This window comes from Bos mutus, chromosome 25, assembly GCF_027580195.1.
Source record: "Bos mutus isolate GX-2022 chromosome 25, NWIPB_WYAK_1.1, whole genome shotgun sequence".
NCBI lineage: Eukaryota > Metazoa > Chordata > Mammalia > Artiodactyla > Bovidae > Bos > Bos mutus.
Genome location: NC_091641.1, coordinates 24,712,099 through 24,730,282, shown reverse-complemented (window position 1 = coordinate 24,730,282; position 18,184 = coordinate 24,712,099). Strand labels below are relative to the sequence as shown.

At 51.0% G+C, this 18,184-nt stretch overlaps 1 protein-coding gene across 9 annotated transcripts; it reads right to left on the bottom strand.

Moving 5' to 3' along the window:
• Window positions 1–480: 480 nt before the first annotated feature.
• On the bottom strand, window positions 481–17,282 carry KNOP1 (lysine rich nucleolar protein 1). Of its 9 annotated transcripts, none has more exons than XM_070363054.1 (6): window positions 16,698–17,278; window positions 12,904–13,808; window positions 11,740–11,850; window positions 10,637–10,705; window positions 7,131–7,208; window positions 481–4,848 (listed from the first exon to the last, which is right to left on the bottom strand). In XM_070363054.1, exons 1-6 carry the CDS (start codon window positions 16,915–16,917, stop codon window positions 4,537–4,539), a joined length of 1,695 nt encoding a protein of 564 aa, XP_070219155.1. In that variant the 5' UTR covers window positions 16,918–17,278; the 3' UTR covers window positions 481–4,536. The 9 variants fall into 9 exon arrangements, with proteins under 9 accessions (XP_070219155.1, XP_070219157.1, XP_070219156.1 ...); XM_070363056.1 differs by lacking the exon at window positions 16,698–17,278 and adding an exon at window positions 16,461–16,681; XM_070363055.1 differs by lacking the exon at window positions 16,698–17,278 and adding an exon at window positions 16,481–16,681.
• Window positions 17,283–18,184: the final 902 nt, after the last annotated feature.

Below are 18,184 nucleotides of genomic sequence, written 5' to 3'. Positions count from 1 at the left end.
GTGGATTGAAAGTGGCCCCAAACCATTATATTTTTGGAAGGTATCCACTGAGCAGACTACATTTCACTTCTACTCTGTGAAAAGCCTGATTACAGTTCGCACAGTAGAAGTAGCTAACATAATTTTTTAAAATTTATATAAACTCATGCTTTAACTGAATAGTTTGGGATCAAGAATATGCTGTGGATTTACTGCCAGCTTAACAGTGAACCCCACCCCACCCCCAATCCAAGAAAATGGCCTCCATTGAAGAACAGTGTGTACTGAACAAAACACATTGAGAAAGCATGGTGGCGTTGCTCAAATATTCCAAAGTGGCCTTTGTTACACAAGATTATTCCATTAAAACCATTTCCTATACCACTTTTACTATATGGTACTGTTCAAATGAAAAATCAATTGGCAGATGAATGGTTAAGAAAGCTGTGGTACATACACACAATGGAGTATTACTCAGCCATTAAAAAGACATTTGAATCAGTTCTAATGAGGTGGATGAAACTGGAGCTGATTATACAGAATGAAGTAAGCCAGAAAGAAAAGCACCAATACAGTATATTAATGCATATATATGGAATTTAGAAAGATGGTAACAATAACCCTGTATGCAAGACAGCAAAAGAGACACAGATGTATAGAACAGTCTTTTGGACTCTGTGGGAGAGGCAGGTGGGGGATGACTTGGGAGAATGGCATTGAAACATGTATAATATCATATAAGAAACAAATCGCCAGGCCAGGTTTGATGCAGGATACAGGAGGCTTGGGGCTGGTGCACTGGGATGACCCAGAGGGATGGGATGGGGAGGGAGGTGGGAGGGGGGTTCAGGATGGGAAACGTGTACACCCGTGGCGGATTCATGTTGATGTATGGCAAAAGCAATACAATATTGTAAAGTAATTAGCCTCTAATTAAAATAAATTTTAAAAAATCATTGGCAAATTCAGATTACGCACTTGTAAGCCATTTCTTCTGAGTCTGTCTACGTCAGATGGCATCAGTGCCCAAGCCTGAGGCAGTGACTTCCTACCGCTCTTCCATTAACCTGGACTTGGACTTTCACATTAGGTCAGGGATACGTTACACCAAAGCAGCTTCTGATTCAGTTCACCCTGGCCCAGGTGAAAGCTGAGATTTTCAGTGTTCTCATGTGGGTCCCCCAGCCTGTTAACTAAATTAGCCAGTCTCTGAAGACTGCGGCCTACATGGCGTGAGGTCTATGATCGTGAAGAATGATGGAACCAGAAGAAAGAAAATTTTTAGGAAATAAGGTAAAAATGAAAACTTCTGCATGAGACCTGTATTAATTTTGTTATTGCTGCTTTAAACTGCCATACTTAGGGGTTTAAAATGTCACAGTTTTATCACCTTACAGCTCTACTGGTCTGAAGTCCAGTGGCCTTTCCTTCAAAATGAAGGTGTTGGCTGGGCTGCGTTCTTCTGGAGTCTCTAGGGGAAAATCGGTTTTCCTGCCTTTCCCAGCTTCTAGAGGCCCCCTACACGTCTTGGCATGGGATCCCTTCGTCTTCAAACTAGTGACAGCTTGTTGAGTGTTTCTTACAAATCTCTTGACTCTTCTCTGTCTTCTATTGATACTTTTAATGCTGGATTATCTGGGTAGGCCCAGTCAAATCATACTAATTAGCAACCTTAATTCCATCTGCTACCTTAAACTCCTGTTGGTTTTTTATCACAACATATTAACAGGTTCCAATGAGGACTGGGGTGGGCGTGGGGTTGGGGGAGTGCATAGAACCTGAACAGTTCTGTTTGTAGAGCTAAACATACAATTTTTAAGGGAAGAACTCTAATCTGGCAAATACTTTTGATGGGCCAATCTAGTTGCAGAAGGGTGGCCTCAGGGAGGAACTTAGTGGGAAACAGCAGGAAATCACCTCAAGGAATAAAGTGGTTAAGAATCCTGAGGTTTGGGGAACAGCTGGATAAAGGCAATTGTAAGGAGGGAAGGCCCTTGCCATACATAGGAGGAGGGTCAGTCTGTGAGAAATCCCCAAGGGAGAAAAGGCCAACGCTTTTGAGAGCAGGGTGGTTATATATTCAACTAAGACCTTGGCTGTGCTTACATACCAGACACCCCCACCCACCTCTCCCAGATTCTGAGTAAAAATCCAAAAACTGCCTTGTTCCAGTGGAGGCAGGCTGTGTTACACAGAATCAACAAAGAACATGGGAAATCACACCAAAAAAAAACTTGCAGACAGCTTGAGGAGGACCCAGGACACGGGGCAAAGTGGAGAGGGGTGACTCAAGACTGTTCAGTTTACAAAAGGACAGAGGTCCAGTTAACCTCAGGGCTGGAGCCGTCACTAGGGCAGCATGGTCTGCACCTACGAGAGCAGCCGAGACAAGGCCAAGTTCAATCTGAGGACACCTGGCATCCTGCCGTCTTGGCTGTCCAACCTTCTCTGCTTAGACCCTGCTTCAGGAACAGACTAATAAGCCTTCCCAAGCCAAGTGGAACTCTTCAGCCACATTGTGCTAGAAAGTCAAATCCTATCAGAGAGAGACTATACCCTGAACGGCAAGAGGGGAACGGCCTGACCATCACAGCCCTAACGAGAGGGACCATGATGGGGACAGGTGGGGGACAACTGCTCATCCACTCTCCAGAATCACACAGTAGATGGGTGAGCACAGTCCTTCCTGCCAGCCAAGCAGGCCCAAACTGTGATGTGAGCTCTCAGCAAGACACAGGGATCAGAGACGTGGTTGGTCCTTTCACACTGGGCCAAGTTCCTATAGGGTGAATTAAGACCACCCCTGTCGGAAGAGGACCTGCCCTGAAGAGCTAACTCAATGCAGAACCTTACCGTGTAGGCCTCTTCTGTTAGGTATTTCAAGACTGAATCCGTGGAGGGCCAAGTTCAGGTTCTGAGGGAGGTGGCCCACCAGAATCATGGCTAACACAGGTATCAGGACTCTAGACCTGGCCAATGGTTGCTGGCCTCCCCTCTGCCGCTGGGGCAGTAGTGCACCCACACGCACCTCGCCAGCATCTGAACCTGTCTTCCTTCCTGACTGGCCTGAGTATTTCCCTCCACATGCCAGGGGCTGGCTCAAGAATGGGTGGGCAACGCTGGGCACCCAATGCTGGGCACCAAGTTATGGCAAAAGGGCTTCTGGAAGTTTCCTTGAACCACAATAAGCTTTCTCTTCTCCCTCTGGAATGGTCCAGTGTCTTGGTTTGCTGCATGGAATTGCTATAGCCATCTTTCCACCAAGCTGATGAAGCCAAGGTAGGATGGCGGAGCAAAGAGGAAACATTTGTTTCCTTCATGGAAAGCTGAACCAACTCCCTACACAGGACTCCCTTCCATGTGAGACTGAATTTCCTGGCTGTCCAGGCCTGCCTGAGATAGCATGTCTGGTGGGGCAGTTCAAGCCAAGTGGCATGAAAAAGGCCCATGCAGAACTTATATTCTGGGAAGCAGAATGTTATGTGAATGGAGAGAAGGTAGTCACATGTCACTCAGGAGGGCGGTACCGGGAGTTTGTGGGGCTGGCTGCTGCATCAAGGCTTTGGAAACACTGTTCCCAGGCTGATGAGGCAGCGCCCTGTCACCCCCATGTCTGTGCCTCCTGACATTCGACCTCCTCCATGGAAGTCACTTAGGATTCTCTTCCTTGTGGTTGGAGAGAATCCACTAATCACGTCCCTGGGAATGAATGTGCCATTCGTGCATGTGGAAGATTAGCCAACTGCTTTCTTAAATGCCTTGCTCAGAACCCAGTTAAAGCAGAAAGATTAAGTCCCAGCACAGCCCTGGGGATGGAAGGAACACAGACTGCAGAAGGCAAGATGGGTTTAGAAACAGTTTCGCAGCAGCAGAGGCAGCTCAGCCACATCTGGTGGGAATCCTCTCTGCCTGTGACTACTCCAACCAGGGTGAGGGAAAACAAGCTTGCTCTTGCCCGTTTACATTAATCCTACTTCCTGTTTGAGGTGTAGACATGTAATATGCCTCTGTTTCTTCAATCAAGACATTTTAATCCCAATGAGTATTTGGGTGAAATTCCCTAGAGGGGACATTCAGTGTAGGGAATAGTTGACACAGGCCTTGGGGCACAAAAGTGCACTTGGCATTTCCTCGTTGAGTGACCCGAGGCAGTATTATTACTCTATCCCTAAACCCCAGTTTCCTCATCCCAGAACCCCATTTCCTAAGATGAGGATAATAATAGCACCTGTTTCAGAATCATGACGATCAAATACATGAATGCAGGGGAGACAGGTAAGTGCCTGGCACACAGAAAGCACTCGGTAAGTGTGAGCTACTGCTAGTTACACTGTCTTCAGCAGGAATGGAAGCGTCACACGGAAAACAGTAGCCACTCGACACGTTCTCCTGCTCTTGAAGGGAGCTGCCCTCACCCCAGTCTGTCCAAGCACATCAACACAGTTGTCCTTAGTCTTCGACAGGAGTTCGATTCGAGACATCTGTCCTATGGCTTCCATCTGCCTGACAGAACAATAAAAGCAATGTTGGGTGACTTGGGGGACGAGACAGCAGAGTTTAATCTTCAAACTTGATTGACTTGGATGCATTCCTGTCAATATAAAAGACTTTGGCCGGGGCGGTGGAGAAGCCGAGGCCGGCCCCCCGGCTGTACTTCCAGCTCAGGGCCCGGTCGTAGTCCTGCTGCAGGTTCCGCTGCAGGGTGTCGGCCGCCTTCTTGCTGAGAGCCATGTTGGGCCTGGCCACCGTGGGAGAGGGGCGACTGAAGGAAGGGGGCAGATTTTTAAAGCCACCCATGAGTTTGAGAAATTTCAGTTTCTGTTCCTCATTTTCAAAACCAGCAGTATCCCATTGGCCAAACTGGGTTCCCTGTGGTAAGAGAAAACAGGTGGTTACTCTCCTGGCTTCCAAAGCCTGGTCTTTCCCCAGTCCCCAGCCAGGGAGGATCCAGATGATCAAAGGCTTACTGGAACTACTTCTTAATTCCAACCAGAGCCCTGTGAGGAGTGCTGTAGGTTCCCACTCCACTGATGAGGAAATGGAGGTCTGCAGCTGGAGGGGACTCAGGCCTACTCAGTAATCCTGCTGGAACTGCGTCTTGGGTCTGGCCCTCACCAAAGCCACCTTTCACACTGAGCTGCCTGTCTGCTTAACTCCTTCTCCCCGGTTCATGGCAGTCAGTTCGACACACCTCACCAGCTAGCTACTCATCCGTCAGCCTAAGGTGGAAGTGGAGAGCGCAAGCAGGAGTCTGAAATGCATTTATCTTCGCAGAAGCACTGCATTTTCTAGCAGGAAAGCCATGGAGGCCTGGAGAAGTAAAGGGTCACAGGAGGCGGAGGCAGAGTCAGCCCAGGAACCTGGGGTTCCAATTCCTCTCCAGAACACTCTACCATCCATGCACTAATCACCCATGTTCGAGAAAATGCAAAACAGCACCTTGGAGACGTGGCCCGACAGAAGACTCCCTTCCCAAAGAAACTCTCTTCCCAAAGAAACCCCATGAAGACTGACTTTGAAGACTCAGGATCAAACCCCACCTGTGTTACCACGGTCAAGTTACTTAACCTCTCTGAACCTTAATGTCTTCATCTATAAAGTGGGGGTGTAACACTCCCCCCATCCCCGACAGGGCTTCAGTGAGGCTCAGATCAGACTTGATACCAACAACCCAGAGCAGGATTCCTGGTTGGTTTTAAATCCTCAAGAATTGGCTGTTCTACCCCACCTCCTACCACCCACCCCACCAGGACTGCTGACCTCCGTGCCACCCGGGAACTTTCCGCTTGTAAGCCAAACGCTAGCGGAGCTCTTAATTCTAGGTCAGCTTTGAGAGAATAATAGGAACCAGTCATCACTACAGCTGCCCTGAGTGAACTGGTGACAAGTTCCCCCAGCTTCACAGTGGCCCCAATACAGGACCAAAGACAGCTTCCCAGGCCTTCAATTTCTAGAATAAGGCCACATCTGACAACCTCACGCTCGGTCTGAGGAGAGAGCTGCCAGAGGCTGACCAGTCCTGGGAGCCAGCTCCTGGAGGGGACCCGGTCTCACATGCCCACCGTGTGCCTCAGCAGGCAAGTGGCCCTGGGCCCTGGGGCAGTGCCACTAAAGCATGTGCGGAGGACCCCAGCCCCCGAGCAGCCCCTGTGGTCAGGCCCACCAGTGGAGCCGCTGGGCTGCGGCTCGGGGTGGCGCCGGCCTGCTTCTGACCTTCCTCATTCAATCATGGAATCGTATCAGCTCTGCCCAGCTCAAGTGGATGGAGAGAAAGGAGGCCCTAGAGGAACGACATGCGACAAGCCGCATTCCATACTCCGCTGGGCCAGGGCACCAGTCCCATTTTACAGGTGTGGAAACTGAAGGTCACAGGAGGGAAGTTACTTGCTCAAGTCTCATAGCTACAGAAAGTGGCTGAGCTCAGAACGGATCTCGGGTCTTTAGATTCAAATCAACTGTCCTTTTCTGTGTTACGCTATGAAAGCTTCAAACAGCACAAGCAGACACGCCTTCCTGTCATCTGGATCCTCTTCCCCCAGATCCACGTCTGTTAACAAGTTCTTTTCCCTCCCCTCTGCCCCCTCCTAGGCCTCAGGCCTGCACACTGAGCCTTCTACACCAGCTCCCTGCTTCCCCACACACATACCCTCCAGCAGTGCCCACCACACCCTCCCATCCCCCGCTTCAGCCAGATCACGTGCCCCATGCTATACACTCTCCTGTCCCATCTCCTCAGCCCTGGTTTGGAAATTTCCTATTCCAACTGGACCAGAGGCCTGCCACACACACCCCCACCTCTGCCCCCTCCATCTGTGTCAGCAGCCTTCTGAGGGCACCGCCCACTGCTGGGAAGGGCTCGCCATCATGTGCCCCAAGAAACTGGTGCCCAGGACATCCTGCCCATCCAGAGGAGGAGACAAAGGTCCAGGCAGCTTATCTCAAGCAGCCAGCTCTCCAGGAGGGAGGCAAGCGCCTCTTGCAGAAGGAAGGAAATGAGCTGAGGACGAGCTCTGTGGAGAGGGAGCCAGATGGCGGGATGGGGCTGCCCCTGGGCCAGATGGACTCGGCCTCCTGTCCCTCCACTCCACAAGGTGAGAAGGAGGTGGGTGGGATGCTGGAGCACCCCTCAAAGAGCCCAGTGGTGAACTTACTGTCCACTTCTTGGTGTCATAAGCTTCCGTTTTACCAGACTCACGATCAATCTCTTCTTGCAAGGCTTTTCGCCTCACCTGAGCAAAGGAAAGGAAAGGGAAGAGAGCAATGAGACAGACAGTTTCCTCTGAGCTTCAAAGCCAGGACAGAGATGCGGTGGGAGTCGGGGAGACTGAAGGGATCTTCACCTGAGGGATCTGGTGGTATCTCAGGCAGCTTTGTTCTGCTGCAGACTGTGGGAGGTATGGCAGCTCCAAGCCCCCTGCCCTGTGAATCTCATTCTTCCGGCTGCCCCTGAGTTATATCCCTTTAGAATAAACCAGTGATCTATCGAGTAAAGTGCCTCTGTGAGTTCTGAGTTGCTCTGGCACATTAATTGAACCCGAGGAGGAAGTCTTTGGAACCTCTGATCTGTAGCTGGTTGGTCTGAGGCACAGCTGACAACCTGGCTTAAGACTGACATCTGAATGTGGGGGGTGGGGGTGGGGAGCAGTCTGGTGGGACTGAGCCCTTCAGCTGAGGGATCTGACAGTATCTCCAGGCAGACAGCGGCAGACTGAGCTGAACTGCAGGACACTGAGTATGTCAGGGACTTACTGGTTGGTGTGAGAGTCCCCCGCTCTCACAATGAACTGTGGTACGGAACGTAAGACTATCAGCCCCCGGCACAGCAGGGAGCTCACACACTGTGAGCAGAGCAGCTCAAGGCCACAGTCAGCGCACTAATGATGCTGCAGTTGGATACAGAAGCTTCGAGGGCCTGCCCCTTCCCCCCAAGGGTTCAGTTGTAATTTAGCTGCCCCGAGTTTGTGGCCTTTCCTCCTCTCTTCTCATCTGCCACAGGCTGAAACGAGGTGACTGTTTATGTAGTTCAAAACTACATAAAACAAAGTCGAGTGGCAGCTGCAGTGATGAAAGAGAAAGTGATAGCAGATTCCTCCAGGGGAGTCAAGCTGCCAGCGGGGAACCATGTGGAACTTCAGTGGATGTGCACTCAGTGAAGCAGAAAGCAGTTCACCTGCTAAGTGATAAAAGTGAAAAGAACAGTATACGGCGCATGACTGCATGCTGCTCTGAGATCACAGGTATACTGTTACAAAGGAAAAGCCTGGAAGAACAGAACAACAAAGCGTTAACAGCGATTATTGTTAGGTCGTAGGATTTCAGGTTGCTTCCCCACTTTTTTTTTTTTTAACATAATGAACTTTTTACAGGAGAAATAGAGGTGAGGCAGAAAGCTTCACTTACATTGAGGCCATCTGTCACCCAAAACAGTTTTCTTAGAAACTGTGAAGTATTTAACAGGCACAGATTCATAGGAAGCAAAGAGGTGGCTGGTGAGCTTTGCATGGACAAGTGGCATGTGAGTGGCTGGGACACCTGGGAGAAGAGGCGGGCAGGGGCTGGGCCTAGACGAGTCAGTGCCCACCTGTCTTCTCTGTGAGGCCCCACCAGCCCCTGCAGCTCAGCCTCCCCGCTCGCCGCCAATGACTATGCCCTGCAGGAGGCTGGGCCTCCCCGCCCCCAGAGACTCTGCCCTGCAGGAGGCTGGGGCGCTCCTGGTTCTGGGAGGCCCGTGCTCTGTGCCAGGCCTTGGAGCGGGCTCTGGCAGCAGCAACCTACTGATCCTCTCTGCTCCTCCTCCAGGGAGAAGGGCCCCAAAGGCATCAGGTTGGGAATTCTCCATGAAACATCTGGCAGGCCTCCCTCCTCGTACACGGCTGGCTTGCCAGCACTCCTCCATTTCTCTCTCCTGGAGCAGCGGGGCCACCCCCAGGCTGTGCCCACCTCACACCCTGCGGCTTCTGTCCAGCAGTCCCTCCCTGACGCGGCCTGAGGACACAGGCAGGTGAATGGCTCCCGCTTACTAAGCACAGATCTTGGGCAAGCCCTTGCTAAGCGCCTCCCCAGTGCGGCCTCGTCTGGTCGTCACAGCTCCCTACATGGGGTCGTGAGGCTGGTGACTGCCAAGGTCACCTCGCCAGCAATGGCCCAAGGCCACATTTATGTGGTTATTTACTATGCTGTTCTGATAAGCCTTGGGGTCCAGGATCACAAAATATCCAATTCCAAAAGTCCGGCTCCCACATAGGATCTGGGCATGATAAAAGCAGAAGCTGGTCCACAATAAAACCACCCATCCTAAAGCTTCTGTACAAGAGTTATATTTCTACAGACTAGCAATATATGCAACAATGGAAAACTGAACTAAAATACTATTTACAACGGCACCAACAATATAAAATAATTAAGGAAAACTTGACAAAAGATGTGTAGAACCTGTACACTGAAAACCATAAAACATTACTGAGAGAAATTAAAGAACACCTAAACAAATGGACAAAGATGCCATGCTTATGGGTCACAGGGCTTCATACTGTTAAGATGTTAATTCTCTCCAAATTAGTCTAAAAAGTCAAGGCAATCCTAATAAAAAACCCAGCGGTATTTTCTGGTAGCACTCAACAAGTTAATTTTAAAATTTATATAGAATCACAAAGGCCATGAAATAGCCAAAGTAACTTAAAAAAGAATGACGCTAGAGACTTACACTACGTGCTTGAAGACTTATTATACAGTTACAGTAATCTGGACAACGAGGTAGTGGTGTAAAGACAGACATACAGAGCAGTGAATCTCAATGGAGAGCCTAGAAATAGAGTCACACCACACATCAGACACACACAGAGTCAAATGATTTTTGCCAAAGGCAATCTAGGCAATTCAGTTGAGAACTGAAAATGTTTTTAACATCAAAACAAATAGAACTAGGAATACTGGACAGCCAATAACAACGAATAAATTATTGATACATGCAACAATATAGATAAATCTCAAAATGATTAAGTGAAAGAAGCCTGTTTAAAAAAGAACACTGCTGTATAATCCCAATTATATACAAATTCTAGAAAACATAAACTAATTCACAGTGACAGAGTAGAAGCAGTTACCCGGGGATGGGGAAGGGTGGGATGGATTACCAAGGGGCACGAGGAAACTTCTGGAAACGGTGGGTATGTTCGTTATTTTAATTGCTTACTGGTTTCCTAGATGCATACATATGTTAAAACTCATCAAACTGTACACCTTAAATATGTGTAATTATTGTATGTCAATTATATTTAAATAAAGTTGAAAAAAAAAAAAACGCTGCTGCAAGGAGCCTAGGAGGTGGCACATGGGCCAGGCAGAGACTGTCTCCCCTGCCCAGCCTGTGGGTTCTGGGGACACGTCCCCTCCTCCCCCTGCGGCAGTTAGGAGTAGGACAACCTCAGCCTGGGATGCTGCAGGACCAGATGCTCCTCAGCCAAGGCCGTGGCAGTCAAGGGCTCTCCCAGCATTAAGGGTAGCCACAGGCTCCCTGCCCCTGCAGATGGGGCAGAGGCCGGCCTGGGGGCCCGTGGAATCCCCAGCGCCTCTGGGACCAGGCTCCTGTGGCCAGTTAGGAGGCAAGCCTGTTTCTGGGGGTCTGGGGGAGGTGGGGGATGACAGGGACCGCCCATACCTGATCTATGTGCGCCTCGTCCATGTTGCCCTTCTTTTCCAACACCACCTCCAAGTCCGTGTCGGGCTCCTGCAGAGAAGGCGGAGGAAGTAAGGCTCAAGTGGACCATGGCCTCCACTGGGGCAGCCCAGCAGGTGAGACTGTGCGAGTCCAGAAAAGATGGAAGACAGCAGCACCACCCCTCTCCCAGCCCCCCACCCCCGCCAGAACACCTGCTTTCCCCTCTCTTCCACCAGTGCTAAGTCGTAGCGGACTCTTTGCGACCCTATGGGCTGTAGCCCACCAGGCTCCCCTGTCCATGCAATTTTCCAGACAAGAAGATTACAGTGGGTTGCCATTTCCAACTCCAGGGGATCTTCCCAACCCAGGGATCAAACCCACATCTCCTGCATTGGCAGGTGGATTCTTGACCACTCAGCTACCTGCAAAGCCCTTCTCTTCCACCACGCTCCCCAATTCTGGCCTCAGAACTGTGGCACTGACCTATTTGCCAGATGAAGAAACTAAGGCTCAGAGCAGTGAAGGGGCTATCACGAGGTCACCGCACAGCTCAGGGACAGGACTCACACTAACCCAGATCTCCTGACTCAAGGCGAGAGTGCGACCTTCCCTGCCAGACGACACCTCACTTCCCAGGTGATGCCAAACCAGCCAGGAGCAAGGCCAGGGCCCCACTGATGGTGGGGGAGGGGCGGGCAGAGGCAGGGGATGGCGGCCCTGCAGCGAACCTGAATCCCCCCAGTCCCCTCTTCAATACCATGCCCCACGCCCCCCAACTCCGAGCTCCAGTCAGGACCTTCTCTCCTGCCTGAACCACTAGGACAGGCTCTGCCGCTGCTTCCCCACCCCCAACACCGGTCCATTCCACACAGCAGCTCAGGGACATCCTGAACTTACAGAATGCCCTATGTCAGCTCTATCTCAATTAAAACGTAGTAAAACCACCACACCTGGACCACACCACCCCATCCTCCCAAACCCTCCCGGGGCTCCCATCTTATTTACATGAAAATCCAGACCCCTGCAGCTGCTGCAGTCAGCCAGGCCCCAGCAGTCCCAGCCCCTGCCACCCCTGCCCCTTTGCTCCTCCCAGGTCTCCGCACCTGCTGCTCCCCGGGCTCAGCCGGCCCCTCACAGGTCTCAGCTCGCACACGGTGTCCTTGCCGGGCCTGCATGGGCCACGCTCTCTCAGTGACCTCAGCCCCTTGCAGACCCTGTGACAGTGAGATTTGGGGTGGCCACTTTCCACGAGGTCTTCAGCAGTGACAACTGCCACTTCCGTGCTTCGGGTGTGCTCTGCCTGGCCCCCCAAGTCCCATGTGCTGAGCCCTGGAGGGCTCTGTTCGCTCACATCACCCCTGGGCCCCTGTGCTCAGCCCACCCCCTCCCTCCCCGCCCCCATCCCGGAAGCTGGTCTGGATGGACAGCACATCTCTGCCGTCTCCACCAGGTGGCCATCCCTCCCCTTTCTCCCGGTAACAGGACCACCACCTCCCCCCAGCTTTGGACAGCGGGGTGCCAGTGGGACGGACGCTGTCAGCCTCTGCCCACGGGCTTCAGACCAGGGCTTCTGGTTTGTGCGACCCAATGGAGAGCTGGGAGAGCAGTGCCAGGACGCTTCCTGTAACCGTTTTGGAGGGGCTGCCCTTCTCCCTGTGCCGGTGGCTTAACTACTATGATGAAAGCCTGGAGGTGCTGGGACCGTCTCACCTCGGGGTTGGGGTGGGGAGGAGCCTGAGACTAAAACCAGCATATAAAGATACAAAGGCCAGAGCGAGGAAAAGCCACATAGGCATCTTCTGGGATCCAAATTTAATTTGATCCCTAAACTGTGGATCTTGAGCTCAGATAGCTCTGGACATCGTATTATCTCAGGAACTATTTGGGTCCTGAGCTTTAGATAGCAAGTAGTAAGAGTTTAGAAAGAGGAATTGATCTGAAAAACTTTTTCCTATTAATAAAATTTTAATAATTAATATTAATTAAATCCTATTAATAATTCAAAAACTTAATCCTATTAATCCAGACCCTGAGTGCAGAATAGTGAAAACTTGGGTGAAGTTTCAATAGCAAGGGATATATACCTGTACTACTGAGGATATTACACTAGTGCCCAGATCCAGCCATACCTGAAGCTAGACAGCTATCAAACTTTCTAGTTATCTGTGTCAATAAATCCCCTTTTCCTGACTGATTACACACACGAACACACTCCGAACTTCCATGCTTATTCTCCCCAAGCAGTTGGCTTCTGAAGGAAAGCCTACCTGTTCCCAAGGCTCCTCTGCTACTTCACTCTGCTGCCTCTTCTTCTTCTTCTTCTTCCTATTCAGAGCTGGCTCCTCAGTGTCTGCCTGCTCCACCCTTTTCTTGGACTTCACTTTCTTCTTCACAGAGGCCCTGGAGCCATCTCCTATGGGGATGTATTCTGGAGCTTCAACTCTGACTGGCTTCTTTTTACTTCCTTTCGTAGGGCTGCTCTCCAGGGACCAGGAGCACTCAGGGTGCCCCAGTGGGGGATCTCCCTCCCAGTGGATTTTCTTCTTCTTCTTCTTCATCTTCACGCTGTGTTCCCTGGGACTCCCTTGCTTCTGTTTCTGTCCCAAGGCTGCCTGCTCCCGGACGCCATCCTTCCCAACTGAGTGAGTACACACTGTATTCCCAGCCTCGCAGAACCAAGGATCCCTGCCTGAGAAAGCTGTAGCTTCCTTGGCCTTTTTCTCCTTCTTGTGTTTTTTGAGCTTCTTGCCAACTCGGGTCACTTCCTCGTCCTGTCTGGGGTCTGGAGAGGTCTTCACCCTTGAGCCAGGGGACATGGACTTCCTCTTCTCTGCACTGAGGGACTTAGACAGACCAAGTGCCTGCGTCCTGGGGCTGCGTGACCGCTCAGTCCGTCCAGCGCGTAATGTGATCTCAGGTTCAAGGTGCTCCTCACAGATGGTGCTGTGACCCTTCTTTTTCTTCTTTTTCTTCACGAGAGGCATTCTGGGTGCCTGTTCTTGGATCACACCCTTCAAGGGTGGTGTGGCTCTTGGACAAACCTCTGCGAAATAATTGTCACTGTTTAAAACTGAGTATTGAGTCTTTGGTTCTTTAACCACTTTCTTTTTCTTCTTCTTCTTCTCTGGGAGCCCAAGGCCCACCTCTCCTTTGTGAGCCTTAGTGATCATTCCTGAAAAAAAAAAAAAATGGTCCTAATTATCCCACGTGAAGTGGCCTTGAGTACAACTCCACTAGGTATGACCGTGAGTCACGCTTCTTGGAGTGGATGGTCTGAAAGGTTAGGGGCTAGGAAAATGGGCACGACTCCTGGGGAGCAAAGGGAAATACGATGGAAGAAGCAGTGCATGCCAAGTGGCTTCAGTTGTGTCCGACTCTGTGACCCAATGGACTGTAGCCCACCAGGCTCCTCTGTCCATGGGATTCTCCAGGCAAGAATACTGGGGTGGGTTGCCATGACTTCTCCAGGGGATCTTCCCAACCCAGGGATCGAACCTGAGTCTCTTAGGTCTCCTGCGTTGGCAGGCAGGTTCTTTACTACTAGGAAACCCCCAGGAGTTTAAATCCTGACAGCCTCAGGTTCAAATAAATCCATGTTGCTCCCTCATCTTAAGTCAATCACCTATCCTCCCCAGGCCTTAACTTCCCCATCTGAAAAGGAGATAACCTGTCCTTTCTCAGAGAGCTGTTGGAAAGAATAAACAATAATCCATGGAAAGTGCTTGGCAGATTGTTGATTGCTTTCCTAACCCCCTTCCTCAAGCCTCTTAAGCCTAATCATTCATTCCACAGAAACGGACCCTGTGCCAGCCACTGAAACACCTGCACTCAAGCCACAGGCCAGGCATTGCCCCTGGTGTCTTACCTTTTACTGGATGAAGGGGACAGGAATCTTAGGTTAACTCTTCTTGCTGATTCTCACCAGAGGTAGTAACTGTGATATCACTAACCCTTGCTTCATCTGAAGAGCTCTGTTGCTTTGCATCTGGAAATTAACTGCCCCAGCCTACACCTAGGGTAACTCTCTTCTAATTACCTTCCTAAGAATGAGAGCAAAAGTGAGGTATGGTGAGGAGCCCCAGTTGGGGCTCAGAATGGCTGTGTTCAAATGGTGATTCATGTAGTCTTGCCACCCAGCAGTGGCTTCTCTGGGCCTCAGTTTCCCCATCCATAAGAGGCAATGAACCAGATGAGATCAAAGGCTCACAGGTGGTGGTGGGAGCCATATCCAGTCTACAAGCCTGTTTCAATGTTTTTAATTTTTCAAACAAATTGGCAACATTTAATGACCTTGAATGCTCAGCTTTTTTTTTTTGGAGGGAGGCTGTCATGGAGGCACCTATGAGAGGGCGCTGGGTGGGCCCTCAAATACATTTCAGCTTCCAGTTGGACTAGTCTCTCACTCCAGTCACCAGCCCAGGTCCTGCTTCCTGGACTAGATGACATGGAGACACTCAGGGAATCCAGAAACAAATGGCTCCTCACAGGAGCTTTGGACAGTGGGCAGGAAAGGCCAGGAGCTGCTTCAGTTTTCCTCAGCCTCAGAGCCCAGAGGCTGGGCATGCCTCACTCTAAACTGTTTCAAAGAGCCAGGCCAGCCCTGTTCTGTAGCTCAAGTTTACTCATAATTGGCTCCTATAGCACCTGGAGATCTGAGGGATCAACCACACGCTTCCTCCTGGCTGGCTGGCTGGCTTTCTGCTGTATTCCCAGGGCCCAGCTTTGTACCTAGCAGGGTGGGTGCTCAGTAGATGCTCACTGAATGAAGGAAGGGATGCTAGAGACACACGGATGAACAAAAGATGACCCTGCCATCAAGAAGCAAGTAAGTGTGGATGGAAAAGAGTTGTGTTAACAGTGATACATGTGATAAAAGCAAGCACAGTGGTAAGGTCAGAGTAAGAGAGGTCATTAAATCTGGCCTACTAGTTGCCAGCAAACTTTCTGAAGAGGTTTCCAGCTTGGGCAAGCACAGGATGGAAATGCTAAGACCTAAGACAAAAAAACTGAAGTGTAAGGTGACTGCGGAGAGGTGACTGAAGGCAACAGGCTGGTTGGAATAGTTCAGTCACTCAGTCACGTCTGACTCTCTGTGACGCCAGACACCTTGAGACATCCATGGGGAGATGTTGGTGGACAGCTGGCTGTATGAGTCTGAGGCTCAGAGGTGACTGGGCTGATATGGGTGAAATACATTCAGAAATATATGGATGGTATATAAGCTTTGAACAGAACGAGCCTGAGACATAACCTCAGAGAATACTAACGTTTAAATGGGTGGGCAGAGGAAGAGGGGCCTGCAAAGGAGAGGGAGAAGGTGCCAAACCGGAGAGGGTGGAGTCAAGGGCGCCTCAAGTGGAGGAGTGGTCTAGAGAGCCGTAACAATGAAGAAGTCAAAGGGAGTTGGTCGCCAAATTAATCCCTTTCTCTTCCTATCTCCGTTTAAAACACTGCAGCACTGTCCTCTTCGGCAGTGAAGAAGAGCCTTCCCTTCAAACCCGACATCCGAAGTGTATTCATTCCTTCAAGAAGGGAAGAGGAAATAAACCTTACAGCGTCTCCTGCGAACGCAAAATGCTTTCTCCAAAAGCGCTTTTAAATTCTCGAAGAAGCCCCATGAGGATCGGTGTAAATAACCCATCTCAGAGACGTGCAAACCGAGACTTGGAGACTTTAATTCACTTGCCCTGCGTCCCAAAGCCAGCAAGGGATAAAACAAGGATTCGAACCTAGCCCGCAGAACTTCGGAGCCCGTGCTCCAAAACCCAACTCCCACCGCAGGCTCACTAACAGGAAGCAAGGGAGCCGCGAGGGGAGACTGTACCCTCAAACACCCGACCGCACCAAGGTTTCCGCACAGAGGGAGGGATTACGCCGGGTCCCAGGTCCGCTCCAAGGCGGGAGAACTTCCTGAAGATGGCGCCTCAGACCGGCGACGAGAGGAACGTGGATCTGAGGGTGTAAGTCATCCTTGTCCGGTCCCTCGGATCGCCGCGCAAATCCCCAGACCCAGTCTGCACTCCTGGTTCCGTCCCGCCCACGACGCGCTATCCGAACTCACCCAAAGGCCAATGTTCCCCGCCTCCACGTGAAAGCCCGCGCCGCCGTGACCCGGAAGTCAATCTCGACTCGCTGGCCCGTCCCCGCAAGAGACGGTTTCTTCCGGGTCGCGGCCTTTTTGGGCGCGCGGTTGCCGTGGAAACGGCGGCCATGGCGGCGCCCGGACCTGTGGGCCGAACCGCCCAGCGCTTGGAAGGGACAGTCTCCAACGAGTCGTCCATCACTGCCAGGACGCCAGTGCCCGTAGTGTCTCCCGAGCCCCTCGATCTGCCCGCCTCGCCGGTGCAGGTTTCGGACCTACCCAGCAAGAACCTGTGGGAGCAGATCTGCGAGGGTAGGCAGCCCGGGCCGGCCGAGAGGGACGGGACTCGGGCCGCCCGGCAGGGCTCGCGCTTGCTGGGCGCCTACTGTGCGCCAGGCGGCTGACGTGCGAGGCCTCCAGGCAGCCTCGCCGCGGGCCCGCCGGGCTCCCCGTGTTATGTGCCGGGAAACTGAGACTCTTGAGAGGCTTGCCCGAGGTTACGCAGCGCAGCCTCCAGCCTAAATCCATAGTCAGGTCGAAGGCAAGAGAAAGAAGGGGGAATAAACGGGACCTTGGCCTGAACCAGTGATGCTGAAAACTCCTTTCGGTTCAGTCGCTCAGTCGTGTCCGACTCTTGGCGACCCGTGGACTGCAGCACGCCAGGCTTCCCTGTCCATCACCAACTTCTGGAGTTTGCTGAAGCACATTTTCATGATGCTTCGGTCGGTGATGCCATCCAACCACCTCATCCTCTGTCGTCCCCTTCTTCTCCTGCCTTCAATCATTCCAGCATCAGGGTCTTTTCCAGGGAGTCAGTTCTTCTCATCAGGTGGCCAAAGTGTTGGAGCTTCAGCTTCAGCATCAGTCTTTCCAATGAACATTTCCTTTAGGATTGACAGGTTTGATCTCCTGTAGTCCAAGGGACTTTCAAGAGTCTTCTCCAACACCACAGTTCAAAAGCATCAGTTCTTCAGTGCTTAGCTTTCTTTATAGTCCAACTCTCACATCCATACATGATTACTGGAAAAACCACAGCTCTGACTAGATGGACCTTTGCTGGCAAAGTATTGTCTCTGCTTTTTAATATGCTGTCTAGGTTGGTCATAGCTTTTCCAAAGAGCAAGCATCTTTTAATTTCATGGCTGCAGTCACTATCTGCAGTGATTTTTGCAGTCCAAGAAAATAAAATCTGTTTCCACTGTTTCCCCATCTATTTGCCATGAAGTGATGGGACCAGATGCCAGGATCTTAGTTTTCTGAATGTTGAGTTTTAAGCCAACTTTTTCACTCTACTCCTTTCACTTTCATCAAGAGGCTCTTTAGTTGTTCTTCTCTTTCTGCCCTAAGGGTGGTGTCATCTGTGTGTTTGAGGTTATTGATATTTCTCTCAGCAATCTTGATTCCAGCTTGTGCTTCATCCAACTGGCATTTTGCATGGTGTACTCTGCATATAAGTTAAATAAGCA